The sequence below is a fragment of the Gymnoscopelus microlampas genome, assembly GCF_963454915.1.
Source record: "Gymnoscopelus microlampas genome assembly, chromosome: 1".
Classification (NCBI taxonomy): domain Eukaryota; kingdom Metazoa; phylum Chordata; class Actinopteri; order Myctophiformes; family Myctophidae; genus Gymnoscopelus; species Gymnoscopelus microlampas.
In genome coordinates, this window is record NC_139962.1 from 19826886 (window position 1) to 19844457 (window position 17572).

The following is a 17572-nucleotide window of genomic DNA, read 5'->3' on the forward strand; positions in this document are numbered from 1 at the left end:
CTGGAATGGTGATGGTTTTCCCATTTCCATCATCAACCCAACACATGGTGGAACTTCATGGAAGGACAGTATTGTATTCCTCCACAAGACCCCTAGACGCTTGTAGAAACTATGCCAAGCACATTGAGATACCTACTCCTTTGTTGATGTCCCTGTTCTTTTTTTGTTTAGTTTTTAGCAGTAACCTGTATTTAACCTGTATGTAGTAGAATAGCGTTGCATATGCCACTTGGTAGTGCAGGTGGAGCTACAGTGTCACCACACACTGCTTAGTTAAGACATTTGAGATGTTCACCAATATCCACAAGTGCACAAGGATTTCTTGGGGTCGGGTTTTCAATTGAGTTACAGTATTGCTCATATCCCTCCAAAGGTCAAAGGGTCGGTAATCTGTACCTCTTTACGCTCAGAATGATGTCTCCTCATCTCCTCCTACCCATTTTGTTTAATGTCAGACCTAAATTAAGCTCAAATGTATACGCTGTGGCACGCAGACAAGAACTGATCTTCAAGCTAACCGCGTTGCGATCTGTTCTTGTTGTCAATCGACACTTCCTGCAGCGAAGTATAAGTGTAGCATGCTGACAATATCAGCTCTACAAGCTCACAGCGCATTGGGAGCTTTTAGATTTTTTAGGGGCACGACACTGGTGTACGACTTAAATCAGGCTTAAACAAGGCATTATGTTCAGGGTTCTGCTGTCTACACGTTGCCAATGACAGCCGGAAATGGCCTTATTTTTTTTCACCACAGGACTGTACCGTCCATTGTGGACACCTAGCAGGATTCTCATATCTTTACTGCTCCCCCACTGCTGGTGTCCAAACAAAGATTTCAGAAGTACTTCTGATGTCTTGTATTTATATGTAGTATCCTAAAAACCTAGTAAAATGCCAATATTTTAAGGAATGTTATGAGTTTAAGGTTGTATGTTCATAGTAATATTTTATAACCATTATTCCTCGATGACATATGGAAAGAAGAACCCTATCTATCGTTTTATCGCACTATTTTGTGATCACCTATGAACTATGTCACACACAAGGAAAATGACAATAAAAGGATTTGGAAGAATTTGAGTGTTGATTTAACTCTGAGGAGAAGTTCTTCTTAGCTGTGATGACATGCAGTGGTGGAAAAAGTACTCAAATGTTTTACTTGAGTAAAAGTGTGCATGCAGCTGCTAATAATATGACTGTCAAGTCAAATGTATTCTTGTTTGGTGTTTGTCAATCTATAGTGTAACTTAAGTTGTTTACATACCAAACTATTAAAGGTCTGAGAACCTCTTTAGTTTCTGCTCACTGATCTTATAACATTTTGGTGTTCCTTCTGAGTGTTTGTTTATCTCTGATCAGTAATTTGTACAGGAGGCGTTGCAAAAAGAAAGTTTATTAATTCTGTAAACAGTCACAACAGCAATTCTGTTCTATTTCATATAGTTTTAAATTGTGCAACCAGTGAGGTCATCAGATAGACATGTTTTAAATTTAATGCAACACAGTGTAATGGTAAACGCAGGGAGAAAGCAGATAAAACATTATCTTCCAAATTACAGTGCTGCTGAATGTAGTACAAGGACAGGCTTTATGGCTTATAACACTCATAAGTTACAATGAAATGTGTGTTTGTTTTTTTTAAGTTTTTTTGTTTGTACCGAAACCACATTTTGTTTACTGGGATTTAGTTATTTGTGTTTGTTTCTTTTTCAACCCGAAGGTTATTCCGTTTCCCTCTACTTGGGGAAGCTGATGGAGACGGCAGAGCAGGTAAGGCTCATTCAGGATATGGTGGAACTATTTAAACTAAGCTTAATGACACCCTTAATATGAGAGCACATCAAATCTTTAGCTTTAAGAAATGGAGTCAGCAGGGTCAGGGATAAGTGTTTTCTAGTAGTTCAGTGAACGTCAGATCTATTTCTGAACCAGATCCCACCGGTGTCTTTTAAGGTGACTCTCCACCACGTAGTCCCGGCATGTTGCCATGAAGATCTTCATCTCCCCGTCTTCAAACAACAGTTCTGTGTGGAAGGCCTTTTTGAACTTCTCAGTGAATTTCAGATCAGTCGAAAACCTCACCTTATTGGCCCAGATCAGGGTGGTTCCTGGTTGACAGAAATGTTTCATGGTGGCCAGCAGCTCGTCCAGGTACTCATGATGATAGACCACGTCAGCCGCCAGTACGTAGTCATAGTGATAGACTGATTTAGGGTGGGTGCGCTGCAGGTTATAACCCCAGGACAGGACTGACACCTCGGGTGTGTGCCTGCATCGCTCCCTGGTGTTCCTCGTCACATTGTCGCTCAGGTTACTCAACACATCAGGTAAATCAGTAGCTGTTACTCTGGCCCCTGAAAAAAATATATGATCATGATTATCTTACCCACAATAGCACAACAGGCTATCATTTGAAATGTTTGAAAATTTTAGTTATGTGTGTCGTGCTGTGATCCCATTGTCAAGTCCAAATTCCTTTTCCATGCATGATATTGATTCTGTTGTTTCTAAACTGTTTGTCAGTCATACCCAGCAGACTGGCCACAATGGTAACCAGGCCTGTTCCTGCTCCCAACTCCAAAACCTCTTTCCCCATCAGGTTCACCTCCTGCCAGCTGTTTTTATCCAGGTTGTAACACAAAGCCAATGCCTATGAGACAGAGGGAACCATGTACTGTAGGACTGAGTAACACATCACTTGTTCATGTGATGATATATGAACCATGCAATAACAACAGTTATGCTTCTTCTCACTCCTTTTCGATTATGCATTTTTTTATATGACTGTTATTCTGAATTATTTGTTTTCATTTGTTTTTAAAATTGCCTCATTCAAAATTAACTTTTCAAATCAAACAGGAACCCAACACTGTAATCTGTATTGTCTGTTTTCATGTTGGCAGAGACACTCACAGCTGGCCACATTACTGCTCCATAGGAGTCTATGGACTCGTGAATGGTGATCTTCTCTCCTACATAGTAGTAAATGTCATTTCCCCATCTGGAGTGGACCGTGGGAGCCCAGACTGGTTTACTCTGCTGCTGCACAGCCATCAGCTCTGTGTCCCTTGCTGCACAGATCAGATTGATAAAATCACTATTGTTTTCTTCACGCGGAGGCTTTGCCTGCAGTTGAAGTTGAAATATAGCAGATATGTAGATTTATAGAATGTACGACATGGTTTGTGTTTACATTCATGTGGACGACGACTCACCTCTTCTGGTGTCTTCATCCTGATTGGTCAGAGGGCTACATGTTGAGTCATTGTTTTGTGTCTCAGTGTCTTTGCAGCGTTCTTCCTCTGGTTCCAGGTTCAGCACAGATGGCTGGCTGCACTCATCTTCCTCCTCATCTTGTTCCTTATAGTCAAATCTCTCCTGGGCCTGCTTTGAGTTATTTTCTGTTCTGTCTTCGTTTAAACTGTTTGGTACTGCTTCATCAGCCATATTTTCTGCTGTACTGACACAGCGAAGCCAATTGGGACACTTTTCCACGCCGTTAGTTAACAGATTCTGACCCAGTTCCTTTACTTCCTTCACACAATATTCTTTGTTCTCCCCAGCGCTCTCCTGCTCTTTCTCTCCCACCTCTTCCTCTCTCTGCTCCTCATGAAGTCTGCCTTGTGTTTCCTCAACCAGGTTGTCTTCCGTCTCTCCCTCCCGGCATGTTGCCATGAAGATCTTCATCTCCCCATCTTCAACCAGCAGTTCTGTGTGGAAGGCCTTTTTAAACTTCTCAGTGAAGGTCAGATCAGCCTCATACCTCACCTTATTGGCCCAGATCAGAGTGGTTCCTGGTTGACAGAAATGTTTCATGGTGGCCAGCAGCTCGTCCAGGTAGTCATGATGATAGACCACGTCAGCCGCCAGTACGTAGTCATAGTGATAGACTGATTTAGGGTGGGTGTGCTCCAGGTCGTAACCCCAGGACAGGACTGTAACCTGGGGTGTGTGCCTGCATCGCTTTGTGTTCCTCATCACATTGAACTGCAGGTTACCCAACACATCAGGTAAATCAGTAGCTGTTGCTGAGGCCCCTGAAAAGACATGATCATGAGCTTACCCAGACTTGCACAAAATGCTATCATTTGAAATGTTCAATAATTCAAGTTATGGTTTATGATAACTACAACTCGGGCCGATGCAGGTGAAGTCAAGATTCACAGTTAAAACACAGTTTTAAGTTGTGTGAGTCGGCTTGTGTGTCGTGCTGTGATCCCATTGCCAAGTCCAAATTCCTTTTCCATGCATGATATTGATTCTGTTTTTTCTAAGCTGTTAAATGGTTGATTGTCAGTCATACCCAGCAGACTGGCCACAATGGTAACCAGGCCTGTTCCTGCTCCCAGCTCCAGAACCTCTTTCCCCATCAGGTTCACCTTCTGCCTGCTGTTATCCAGGTAGTAACACAAAGCCAAAGCCTGTGAGACAGAGGGAACAAGTAGGACTGAGTAACACATCTTGTTCATGTGATGATATGTGAACCATGCAATAACAACACAGTATCACATCTTTGGAACCCAACACTGTCATCTGTATTGTCTGTTTTCATGTCAGCAGAGACACTCACCGCTGGCCACATTACTGCTCCATAGGAGCCTATGGATTCACGAATGGTGATCTTCTCTCCTACATAGTAGTAGATGTCTGTTCCAAATCTGCAGTAGAACAATGGAGCCCAGGCTGGTTTACTCTCAGCCATATGCCCTGGGTCCTTAGCTGCACAGAGCAAATTGATCAGATCACAATTGTTTTCTATAAATGGAGACTGCAGTTGATGTCGATTTATAGAACGTGTTTCATGGTCAGTGATGGAAGTACTCAGATTTGTTTTAAGTAAAAGTAGCAATACCACAATGTAAAAAAAATACTATGTTACAAGAAAAGTCCTGCATTCAAAATTGTATTTGAGTAAAATTACAAAAGTATTGTCATCAAAATATACTTACAGTACAAACATTATGCAGACTGGCTAATTTCACAATCAGAATATTAGATTGTAATTAGTAATGCATTAATGTTTTCATACTTTAATGTTGCAGCTGGTAAAGGTGGGGATAACTGTTACTTCATGTGCTAATGGATAGCTTAAACACTTGAGCCCTGTATACTTCATTGACCGGAGTCCACCAGGTCTCTGTACAATGCCCCCTCCTTTATTCTCTTTACACCAAATTTTCGTCAACAATAAGCAATCTATAAGCTCACAACACGTTGATGCAATGAGCTATGAGGTTGCAGATCAGCTATTTTCACAGAATGTTCACACTAGAATAGGGGCGCTAGGGTTCCTGTGGTTAACCTATAATAGTACCTAATAATTTAACAGTTAATATATGTTTTGAATCAATCATCTAAATCTGCAAAGTAACTAGTAACTATAGCTGTTAAATACATTTAGTGGAGTAAAAAGCACAATATATTCATATAATAATGTAGTTGAGTAGGAGTATTAAAAAAACGGAAACACTTAGGAGAAGTAAAAAATACCTCAAAATTGTACATAATACACTTAAAGGACGACTTCACCCATTTTCGACCTATCTTTATATTGGTCCTCACTAATGCTCATTACAATATGGTACCATTTTTGTCTATTCACTCAGAGTGAATAGACACATTTCTCAGAGGAGGGCTGTGGACAGTTCAGAAACCCGCCTACCAGTGACATCATCGATGGGGAATCCAAGCTAATAGAAACTGCAGTCGTTCTATTCCTGGAAAGTTAGCATGCTATAATGGAATCTTGTTTAAAAAAGAAAATCTGCCTAACGATGATGTCACTGGTAGGCGGGTTTCTAAAGTGTCCACAGCCCTCCTATGAGACACAGACCGAGTAGATTCCATTTTTATCATGAACATTAGTGAGGACCAATTATATGAAGATAGGTTGAAAACGGGTGAAGTAGTCCTTTAAGGTAAATGTACAGCTACTTCCCTCCACTGTGTTTTCATTCATGCAGCCAATGACTCACCTTTTCCTGTGTCTTCATCCTGATTGGTCAGAGGGCTACATGTTGAGTCATTGTTTTGTGTCTCAGTGTCTTTGCAGCGTTCTTCCTCTGGTTCCAGGTTCAGCACAGATGCCTGGCTGCACTCATCTTCCTCCTCATCTTGTTCCTTATAGTCAATTCTCTCCTGGGCCTGCTTTGAGTTATTTTCTGTTCTGTCTTCGTTTAGACTGTTTGGTACTGCTTCATCAGCCATATTTTCTGCGGTACTGACACAGCGAAGCCAATTGGGACACTTTTCCACGCCGTTAGTTAACAGATTCTGACCCAGTTCCTTTACTTGCTTCACACGATATTCTTTGTTCTCCTTTCCCCCAGCGCTCTCCTGCTCTTTCTCTCCCACCTCTTCCCCCCTCTCTCCTTCCTCCTCTTCTTCCTCTCTCTGCTCCTCATGAAGTCTGCCTTGTGTTTCCTCAACCAGGTTGTCTTCCGTCTCTCCCTCCCGGCGTGTTGCCATGAAGATCTTCATCTCCCCATCTTCAACCAGCAGTTCTGTGTGGAAGGCCTTTTTAAACTTTTCAGTGAAGGTCAGATCAATCTCAAACTTCATCTGATTGGCCCAGATCAGAGTAGTTCCTGGTTGACAGAAATGTTTCATGGTGGCCAGCAGCTCGTCCAGGTAGTCATGATGATAGACCACGTCAGTCGCCAGCACATAGTCATAGTTATAGACTGATTTAGGGTAGGTGCGCTCCAGGTCATAACCCCAGGACAGGGCTGCCACTTGGGGTGTGTATCGGCATCGTCCCTTGGTGTTCCTGGACAGGTTGCATCTCAGGTTGCTCAGGGTATCTTCAAGGTCTGTGGCCGTCACCCAAGCACCTGCAAACCAAGGTTAGAGGACCTCTCAAAGCACACAGCGTCTCAGACATGTCAGGTCATGTGAAGTGAGGTGAGCTACTTGGCTGTGCAATGCATTCCTCTGACTCACCCAGGAGTGTCGCTACGACAGACACAAGGCCAGTCCCAGCGCCAAGCTCCAGGACTGCCTTGTCCCAAAGACTCAGCTGTTTACGATGAGTCTCAAGGTACCGACAGAATGCCAGTGCCTGTGGGTAACAAGATTATTTGATATCACCAGTTAGAATGATTTAAATGTATAAATCTAGACAGAAATAATGCATATGAAATGTTAATTTTATATTTTATAAGAAGAAGACTGGTATAAAATGCTACTCACCGCTGGCCATACCATGCCTGCATAGGAGTGAAGAGAGCTAGTGATGGTGATCTTATGTCCTGCATAGCAGTAAATGTCTTTATCAGCCGTGAAGTAGAAACTGGGAGCCCTGTCTTGTCTCTGGACAGCTGATTTGGTGCTGTCAAAAACTAAAATTAAAAATGAATTTGAAACTACAAGTCATTCATATCTCTGTGAGCTGAATAAGAATTAGTGGATTATTTAGTGTTCACTTAGAATGGTAATTTGACCTTTTCTAGCCTTCCCCCCATCTCCCTCTTCCTCCTCCATTTTCATGTTATTGCTCTCCCCCACACCGTATGATGTGAACAATGTAGCCATGATCTCTGTTGACAGGATTGTCATCACGTGTGAAAAGAAAAAAGAAAACAAAAGACAAAGTATTTGAATTGCTTTTTTCTTTTACAATTAATAGTTTTAGATTCCTTTTTACATTTTTGCACAACACACAACACACAAGACACAATAAATAAGAAAATGTATAAGACAACAACAAAAAAGGTCAACAAAACAACAAAGGTGACACCCAAAGGGCAACACTCAACAGTTCTTACTTGCCAGGGCAAATGTGGATTGTGTCCCTGCTCTTATCAAATTATTTGAACAGGCAGTTTACTTGTTCCATGTTCAGCAAGTCCAAGTATTCATCCAGCCAAGAATCCCAGGAGAAGCAGTCTGGTTTACGCTCCTTCCAGTTTAAAATACTTTAACAGATAAACAACAGATAACTTCAACAATGTTGTCAGGTTTTTGACCCAGGGAAATTAACATAAAATAACTCTGACATTTATCTACTTCTAACCAGAAATACAACAATCAGTTTTTGTTTTACACGTAGCAGTCTCAGATGCAGTAACCTACCTGTAACCTGCTGGTTTGTTTTCCAGAAAATGGGACCACCGTCCACGAAATTATAGAGAAACAGCATCCTGCAGGACACTCCCATCACCATCATCACAAGGGCATTGGCTATTTTTAGAGAGGTGAAGTAAACACAAACACATCCACAGGCAGACATACAGGATAAAGTAGCTGTCTCTTAAGTAGCAGTAAGAGACAGAGAAAGCGAATTAATACTGAAATGTCACTACAATACCAACAGCTGGGATATTCAATTACCACTGTCTGCAGATAGTGGGGATGAGGGGATGTCCTGGACTGACGTTCCAGAAGCTTCTGTGGTTTGCGCAATGCCATGTTAACTGTAATATCAACATGTGCCAAAGAACGAATGCCTTCTGTTCCATTCTAAATGTATTACATGACTTGATGTTAACAATATGAAATAATAATTAACCATAATCTATGTCATTGTACATTGTTGTGGGTTCAGTTTACATTTATATTTCATTCTCACTGTCAGTATATGAAACTACAAAATCCTGCTGCTTACCTACCTCTTTGTCTACAAATAGATGCAGGGAGACAAGTGAGCAGTGGTGGAAAAAGTACTCAAATGTGTTACTTATGTAAACGTATCAATACTGGAATGTAGAAGTACTCTGTTACAAGTAAAAGTCCGGAATTGAAAATTTACTTGAGTAAAAGTACAAAAGTATTGGTATCAAAATGTACTTAAAGTACCCAAAAGTAAAAGTACTAAAATGTTTGAAGATTGGGGATCTACAAGCTCACAACGCGTCGCAATGCAACGCGTTGTGAACTTGTAGATCGGCTATTTTCAAATCCCCTAAGTATAAAATAAAGTGGTAAATGTATGTTTTATAATGTAACAATTGATATCTGCAAAGTAACTAGTAAACTAATGTTTTCAAATAATTGTAGTGGAATAAAAGTACAAAATTGGAAATACTCCAGTAAAGTAAAAATACCTCAAAATTGTACTTAAGTACAGTACTTGAGTAAATGTACTAGTTACTTTACACCACTCCAAGTGAGCCATACTGAGGATGGAGCCAGGTTACTTTATAGTTATAAATTATGACTGAATGTCTTGCCTGCCTGGTATATTAGTTTCAGATGTTAAGCAGGATTCGTAAGCAAAGTCATGCTCTATATCTGATTTGTTGTCCTCAACTGCTCAACGGGTGATTTAAAAAGACAAAACCTTGAAACTGCATTGACTTACGACTCTTCTTATTTCACTGTATTGTATCGTCCTGGTGTCGTGACAATTCTGAAAGAAAAATCATAGGTATTTAATGACAAAAGCCAAAGGCTTCCATGACTATTTAAAAATAAGCCAGATAGTTTGAAAGGTATCTGTGGTGTGTGCCTGGTCCCTCACTTAGCTGCCATGACCCCAATTACTTTGGCACATATGAGGAGTAACAAGATAGGTTTGATAGGGTTTGAACCCTAAGAAAACCATGAGCTTCTGCAACACAAACTCAATCCATTACCCTCCAATACATTTAGACAGTATTTGGAATACAAGTGTCACGTTACAGAATCCTCGCCTCCATCCCATAGACCTTGACACACTCTCTAAGCTTGGTAATCTATTTCTGACAGATGATTTGTGTAAGGGACGTGAGACCTCACAAGATCTCATTCAGAATTGCTAGAATTGTGAGGGATGAGGTTAGGTCAGTGGCCAGTTCTGTTATACTCATTGTTGCTGTGGAGCAGCCTTATTTGGATAAAATAAATAAGTGCTGTGAGTGAAACTAATCCCTTTAACATCTTGCACGTGCATGCCAGATGCTTCTTATGACATGACATAATTTTGCTTCCACATTCAACTGGTAAAGTGGAGGTTTGTCTTGACAATGATACATGATGTTTATCTCTCTTTGGCTTCAGTAACCTGATAATCCACCTCTTTAATCCTTCTGTCTTCTTACTATGGCCAAATGAAGCACAGCCAAGCATGTAACAGATATTTGGCTAGCTGTCATTTAATATTTAAGGAGCTCTATTAATAGCAGCAGGTAGTCAGGCTGGTCTCAGACTTTTGCTCTTCCTTGGACCTACCTGTGGATTATACCAGGGAAAAGTGACTTGGACTTTTTCTTTGCTCTTCCTCATGGACCTACTTGCGGATTATACCAGTGTGTTTTTTGTGTTTTTCTGGCACCTTAACTAACGTTCATAAGTATGTCATGCCCAGTATACATCTGCTGCTATGCTCACACACCTTATATTATCTCAGGTACTATGTGTAAATATGTAGATAATGTGTTTGTTTTCTTTGATTGATTAAATTGATTAATGTAATAGCTGCAACTAGTGTCTATATTAGGGTTGAGATGAGATGAGATATACTCTATTAATCCCTGAAGGGAAATTGAGACAAACAGGCAAAGGCAAACAGAAACACATCAGACACAGATGGACATAATCACACAAGGGCCGTCACAGAACCATATGCATTGAGGGAGAGAATTCTTATGCATTATACAATCTGATTGCAGTTGGCATAAAAGGTACTTTTGAGAGTCTGTACCGCTCCGTATGCATATTCGGGGGGGAAGTGAGCCTCTGGCTGAAGGTGCTCACCCTATCCTGCAGCTCGCCATAGAGTGGATGGGAGGGGTTAACCAGGATGGGGGCTAGTTTGTCCCTAATCCCCCTCTCTGCGACTGACTGCAGCCCTTCCATTCGGAGGCCAACAACAGAGCCGGCTTTTATGATTTTATTGAGCTTGTTCAGCTCCCAGGCCTTGATGCCACCTCCCCAGCATACCACTGCATAGAACACAATGTTGGCTACAACAGACTGGAAAAACATTTTCAATAGCTTGCTACACACATTAAAGGACTTGAGCCTCCTCAAGAGGTACAGTCTGCTCTGTCCCTTTTTGTAGACAGCCTCTGTGTTGTCTTTCCAGTCCAGATCTTTGTTCAGGTGGACGCCCAGGAACTTGTAGGAGTCCACGATCTCTACCTCTTCCCCCTGGATGGTAATTGGTACTGGGGTCCTCCTCTTGCTCCGTCTGGTGTCTATCACCAGCTCTTTGGACTTCCTTGTTCAGCAGTAGGTGATTTTGTTCAGCCCATCTGATGAAATTCTCCACTACACCTCTGTACTCCAAGGCATTGTCCTCAGTGATACAACCCACAATGGAAGAGTCGTCTGAGAACTTCTGGAGATGGCATGTTCCAGATCTGAAACTGATGTCAGCCTTGTAGCCGAACTTATTGTGGCCTCCGGGTGAGATAATCCAGGCCACCATGTTGTGGTCCACCTGCATGGATGTAAGCTTCTCAGCAAGCAGGGGGGCCTGGATGGTATTAAACACACTGGAGAGGTTGAAGAACATGATCTTCACCATGCTCCCCTTATTCTCCATATGTGAGTAGGCCCTCTGCAGTATGTAGATGATGGCATCTTCCACTCCAACTTTGGCTCGGTAAGCGAACTGCAGAGGGTCCAGGGAGTCACTCACCAGAGGCCATAGGTGCTGCAGAACTAGTCTCTCAAAGGTCTTCATGATGTGAGAGGTCAGTACCACTGGCCTGTTGTCATTGAGAGTACTAGGATGCACTCCTTTAGGCACTGGAACTATGCAGGATGTCTTCCACCGCTCAGGCACCCTCTTCAGTCTCAATGGGAGGTTATAGAGATGCTTGAACACCATCCGGCCCTACAGACTTGCTCTGGTGTAGCCTCCTCAGTTCATTCTTCACCCGATCAGAGGTCACAGTCCTACATGCAGGGGTGGTGATGGGTGAGGGGAAGAGGGGTGGGTGCGAGGGGAGAGATGAAAACATGGGTTGTGCTGGAAATATGAGCTGGAGGGCTAAGGGGAGGGTTTGCCTGGGTTAGAGTTAGTAGAGGACACCAAGGCTGGTTATTTAGTTGATGTATAACCATTTGTATTAAGCTACATCATGTGTTCCCAAACTTTTCAGCCCGCGACCCCAAAATAATGTGGCCGTTGACTTGCAACCCCACCTAACCCTGGAGGTAATTTATGCACATAAACTTGCAAGTTCGGTGCGTATTTGTAATGTATTAAGCCTAGGGCTATTCAACACATAGACTAATATAATAATCTTGTTAATATAGAATTCAATCAATCACATTTACAGTACCTAATGAGATGGGTAAAATGTACTATTTGTAATAATTTTTAGATTGTAATGAATGAATTCTGTAGATTTAAAACAACTTTTTTTGTAAAACCCCCACCGCCAGTGTCCCGCGACCCCACTTGGAACCCCTGAGCTACTGTACATGATAAGGAATACACACAAAATAATTGCATGCCTCATTAAATGCGGACCATTGACGTTTTTGTTGTCAAATATATGAGCTACAGCATGACTTATGAGTACAGAAATAGCAGAAAAAAGAGAGCAGTGGTTCCAAAACCTTTTAGCTTGAGACCTAAAAGATACATTTGGTGACTCCTTGGGACCATACAAAATATAATTAATTAACCACTTAATTCATACAGTATTTAATAGTAGAAAATAGCCGATCTACATGCGTTGTGAGTTTATAGATCTATAGAAGTTTTTTTAATTTATGGAACTTTATTTTAAGGAAAATTCAGGAAATTCTTTTGAAAAAGTTTAGATTCTTTATTTCTGAAAAAAAGAAGAAAATAAAGTTTGGGAAATGTGAATTAAAAAAGGGATATTTACTCAGTCACAACCCATAAAAACGGGTCCGTGACCCAAAGATGGGTCCCGACTCGTGTGTTTGGGATGCACATGACACACGTGACATTCCCAGCACTTCTTCTCACCTGCCAGTTTAAAAACATTTACACTAGAAGGGTGTAATGCAGGGGTGAGCATTGGGCAACTTTTTTGTGATGCTTTTTCCAAGGCTTGAGAGACCTACCATTGTCAAGTCAAGCTGACAGTGAACATATGCTATTTTTTATGATTTAAAATTTGTATTCAAGATTTTCAGTTTCACATGAGCAGTGCAGTGACAAACGTTAAAAAGTGCATTTGTAAATATAGCTGGCTTGACCAGCAAGAAACATACAATCACGATAACAAAAACATCACACAACAAAAAAAACAATACACACATCCCCTAAAAACAAAACAAAGTCAAAAAGTACAACGAAAACAGTGAACATATGCTAATTACAATAATTAAAACACAGAATATTCAATTATTTCGTTAATAGCAGATAAGCAAAATGAATATCATAACTACAGCTAAATATTGAGATTCACCAAAAAAAAGAATCTTACCAAAACTAAATATGGTCAATAATTAAAATGTTGAGCTCTGCGAATAAAATATTTACTTAGTTAAATATACTTAGCTAAACAAATACTAAATGTAAATACTGAGTTTGCGACACAAAATATTCAACTAAATGTTAAATGTAGTAAAAAAATAAATATATTTATTTTGAGTATCTCAACATCAAAATTGTAATTTAGTGTAGTGAACCACCTAACTCCACAAGTTGGAGTTAGGTGGTTTGTCCGACAGTTTGAGGATCCAATGGAGGTAGGAGGTTTAGTCAGAAGCACTTTTTAAATACTTTTCATTGGTTCAATATTTGTAAAACCCACACACAGACGTAAAGGGTGTTCAATAGCACTGATTTATTTAAAAAAAAACAATCTAAGTTGAAAAATGTGTTACTGTAGCTGGTTTCTGCCCGACAGCGACGATATAGATGATAGACGCAAGCTCGGTAGATGAAATGTATACATATTTTCACTAACAATTCCAGCTCTATTCAATCTCTAACATGCACAAAGATACATGCAGTCAAAGAGCCTGTGGTTGGTAGCAGTAGGTCAGGCAGAGGAGCGGGTGGTCCATTTGTCTTTCCTCCAGCCTCGGTAGAGCTTAATGCTGAGACTAGGAAGATCATACAGCTCCTCCATGTTGAAGCGTTTTTGGAAACGCCCCACAAAGCTGTTCTCTTTGTCAAGACGGAAGCGCATTGCCCACAGGATCTGTGTGTCGTCCTGGCACAGGTAGTCAAAGGTGTCCATCAGCTCTTCTAAGTAATTGTGTCCATAGACAACATCAGCTGCCAGGATGTAGTCAAAACAATGGGTCGCACTTGGGAATCTCTGCTCCACTTGCTGGCCCCAGGTAAGCTCTGTGACCTGAAAATAGGTTTGTTAGTGCAAAATTGCAGTGCTTCACATTTGTTTTAAAAAGATCCCTGGCTAATAAGTCTTGCATGCCTTAATACGTTGGTTCTCAAAGTGGGGTCCGGGGACCCCCAGGGGTACTTGAGGGGGTTCCAGGGGGTACCCAGCTAAATGATGGACAGGAACCAAATGGACCCTTATGGGTCTGTAACTCTGAGAGTGTACAAATGGAACCAAATGGACCCTAACGGGTCCATTTGGTTCCAGTTGTACACTCTCAGAGTTAGATTAACATTGATTTTACAATATTAATTGGGGTCCCAGAGATAGAAATGCCATTAAATGGGGGTCCGTAGCCTAATGCATGTCAAACTGGGGGTCCTTGAAATTAAAATGGTTGAGAATCACTGCTATAGAGCCGTAAAAATCTTCTCTTATAGGGGTCGCTGGCATATCTTTTCAAATGGGGGTCCGCGGGCTATTAAATGTCAATTTGGGGGTCCTTGACATGAAAAGGTTTGAGAACCACTGCGGCTTAATACATTATAATTGCCCTCTTTAGCTAAAATTTTAAATTAAAAACACCTTAAATATTTTATTTATTTTAGAAACAGTTAATCTTTTACTCAAGGGGGACAACGCCCGTCAAAAGTTGATGTCATTTGTCCATGTGTGGTCCAGCCCCATGGAATGAATGGAATGCATGTGCTAACTAAAAACCAACTCCCTAAGGTTAGTATGAGCATCAAAACAATATTTTGAATATGTTTTTATTAGCACATGCTGATGCATTCCATTCCATAGGGCTAGACCACACATGGACAAATGACATCATGAACTTGTGATGGGCGTTGTCACCCTTGAGTAAAATATGAACTATTTCTAAAATAAATAAAATATTTAAGGTGTTTACAATTTTGTATTTTAGTTATAGAGGGCAATTATAATGTATTAAGGCATATAAGGCTTATTAGCCAGGGATCATCATTCGTCATCATTTAACCTGGCTATACATCTATTTTATTTTTTTAAATACTTTTCAGAAATAGGCTAGCTACAACTATAAAGAAAACATTGCATGGATGCACCTGGGACGTATCATCAGTGTTGTAGCCTGGGGTCATCGGGTGTTTCGGGTCTCGCAACAACATACACCCTCGCCCAGGTCAGGTGACCCAGCCGGGGTTGATCAAGCCCCGACTTACGTCCCAGTAGCTGCCCACGGTCAGTCCTCTTAGGGCAAGACAGGGCCACTCAATCCGCTTCTCAAGGGCTCAAGTGGTTAATACTTTATTTTGTACCCCTTGAAGCGGGTGAAGAGGAAGATGAAGCAATATTCTGGCAGAGCAGCCATATCAGTAATATATCTATATGGTAATTATCTCACACCATGTCAATTATTCCACACCAGTAGAGCAGAGTGTTAATCACATAATCGCAACATCCCCGGTTCCATTTCAGCAGGAGACCAGTGGTGCATGTTGTGCTCTTTCTTCAGTTTTCTGTCACTCTACTGTTTACACACACACACAAGTTATTTATAAACCTACCAACGGAATGTACTTGCATCGCCCTCTAGTGTTCCGGAGCACATTGTACTGGAGGTTCCCCAACACTTCTGGTATGTCTGTGGAGGTTACCTTGGCACCTGATAAGCAGTAGCACAGTAAGAGAGAATTAAGGAAAAGCAAGGAGAGAGAAAGACAGTAAGCAAGCTTTAGAAACACACAGCTTGCAATAAACAATTGCTATTGTTATTATTTTCCATACCTAGCAGACTGGATACTATGGTGACCAATCCAGTTCCAGCTCCTAGTTCAATAACATTTCTGTCTGTCAGGTTGTACTTGTCACGGTTGACATCGAGGAAATAACACAGCACTGAAGCCTGTTGTAGGATGTTACAATTCAGTTGCATTGGTTTTTGCCTGTCATCATTCAAAACAAATTAATGATGTATAATAAATGAAAGGTGAGCATAAAGTTGCATGATAGTGTATATAGGAAGTCCTTTTTACCGAGGGCCAGAGCACACATCCATAGAGGTCGTTGGACTCTTTGATGCGGATCTCTAGGTTAGCAAAGTTGTAGCCTTCCCAGGCCTCTCTGAGAATGAGAGACGGGCGGAACTGCCGTGACGTGATAGCTTTGGCAAGGTCTGCATCCACAGCAACACCTGCAATGGTGACCAGAGTGGCATGGATAGAATAATTAGTTGGCTACTTCTTGTACTTTGAATGAACATAATGTAAACTCTTGACTCTGAACAACTGAGCTGTCATGAGCTTGTCCTAAATCCACCTGAGGGGTTGAGGGGGGTATTGTTGTTGAACGTACGGTGAACGTACAGCCGGTTGAGCTCTGCGCTCAACCTGACGGACGACAAATCCGACGGACAAAACCACCACCCTCCACCCCCTTTTTGTCTCCCCCTCCATTGGTTACTGTACGTTATGTATGTTATGTAGTAGCATAAATGGGACTTAAGCGGTAACCTTATGCTTCATTTATGTTTACTTAACCCATCGCTCATGCTGCGTCATTGCTTATGGTAATATTTTACATAGCACATACAACATCAGGTATTTAACACGGTTAGAGAGATACGAGAAGGTCAGGGGAGCACCCACGAGGGGCCGTGCAAAGGCAAGTAGGTTTAGGGGGCACTCATAAACAGGTCTCATAGTCTATTTATCGGTGTATAAATGTTAACTGACTATAAATCTCTGTGATGACAGAGTAGGAACTTGATATTGCACACAGATGCATGTTCTGACAAGCTATTTATTGTAGCAACAGGGCTATATAAGGACATTGAAAACGCTCAAGCATCGGTGGAAAGAACCTAAACTTCAATTCAGCTTAAAACGTTTGAAAGAGAACCACCATAATTTAAAACAATTTACTCTAATTTGAAAGTCCCACACAGCAAAACAAATGTTGCATTCGCCTGTATTACCCACTCTTAAGTGAACTACTCACTGTTTTCCCCATTCATTGAGTCCTCCATGGCCGGCGGCAGCTGGGTATCCATGTCTGACAGGGTCCAAGGAGCAGAGCATTAACTGTACAAACGGTATGAGTTACAGCATATTTTTAGCAGCTAAAAACATATCCCCGCTCTTGGTTTGTTATCCCAGAAAATGGCCACTGGAAATGGGGCAAATTGGGTCTCCAGTGGATTGGTAAGAGGTAAGAGTTAAGCCCCCTTCACACCTCCACAACAAACACAGACACGTGTAGTTTTATTATACTCCACTTACCCCATGTAACCTACAGTGATTTTCTCTCTCTTTCTGTGTATCTGTCTCTCGCTCTGAGCATGCTACATGCAGACTGCACCGCTCAGCTATTTTTACTTGACAGACAAC

At 41.3% G+C, this 17572-nt stretch overlaps 2 protein-coding genes across 8 annotated transcripts; both read right to left on the minus strand.

Annotated features, from left to right (window-relative positions):
- Positions 1-1374: 1374 nt before the first annotated feature.
- On the minus strand, positions 1375-8095 carry mettl21ca (methyltransferase 21C, AARS1 lysine a). Of its 4 annotated transcripts, none has more exons than XM_084068044.1 (12): positions 8074-8095; positions 7771-7916; positions 7366-7390; positions 7192-7309; positions 6943-7060; positions 5976-6833; positions 4571-4719; positions 4304-4421; positions 3216-4037; positions 2914-3071; positions 2530-2650; positions 1375-2354 (listed from the first exon to the last, which is right to left on the minus strand). In XM_084068044.1, exons 4-12 carry the CDS (start codon positions 7204-7206, stop codon positions 1918-1920), a joined length of 2796 nt encoding a protein of 931 aa, XP_083924170.1. In that variant the 5' UTR covers positions 7207-7309; positions 7366-7390; positions 7771-7916; positions 8074-8095; the 3' UTR covers positions 1375-1917. The 4 variants fall into 4 exon arrangements, with proteins under 4 accessions (XP_083924170.1, XP_083924169.1, XP_083924168.1 ...); XM_084068043.1 differs by having other exon boundaries at positions 7767-7916; XM_084068042.1 differs by lacking the exon at positions 7366-7390 and adding an exon at positions 7443-7536 and having other exon boundaries at positions 4571-4707; positions 7192-7340; positions 7767-7916.
- A 5259-nt stretch (positions 8096-13354) lies between these two features.
- On the minus strand, positions 13355-17543 carry mettl21e (methyltransferase like 21e). Of its 4 annotated transcripts, none has more exons than XM_084060195.1 (6): positions 17465-17543; positions 17184-17237; positions 16220-16377; positions 15972-16089; positions 15752-15849; positions 13355-14213 (listed from the first exon to the last, which is right to left on the minus strand). In XM_084060195.1, exons 2-6 carry the CDS (start codon positions 17233-17235, stop codon positions 13896-13898), a joined length of 744 nt encoding a protein of 247 aa, XP_083916321.1. In that variant the 5' UTR covers positions 17236-17237; positions 17465-17543; the 3' UTR covers positions 13355-13895. The 4 variants fall into 4 exon arrangements, with proteins under 4 accessions (XP_083916321.1, XP_083916320.1, XP_083916322.1 ...); XM_084060194.1 differs by having other exon boundaries at positions 17184-17266; positions 17465-17488; XM_084060196.1 differs by having other exon boundaries at positions 17165-17524.
- Between the last annotated feature and the right edge of the window lie 29 nt (positions 17544-17572).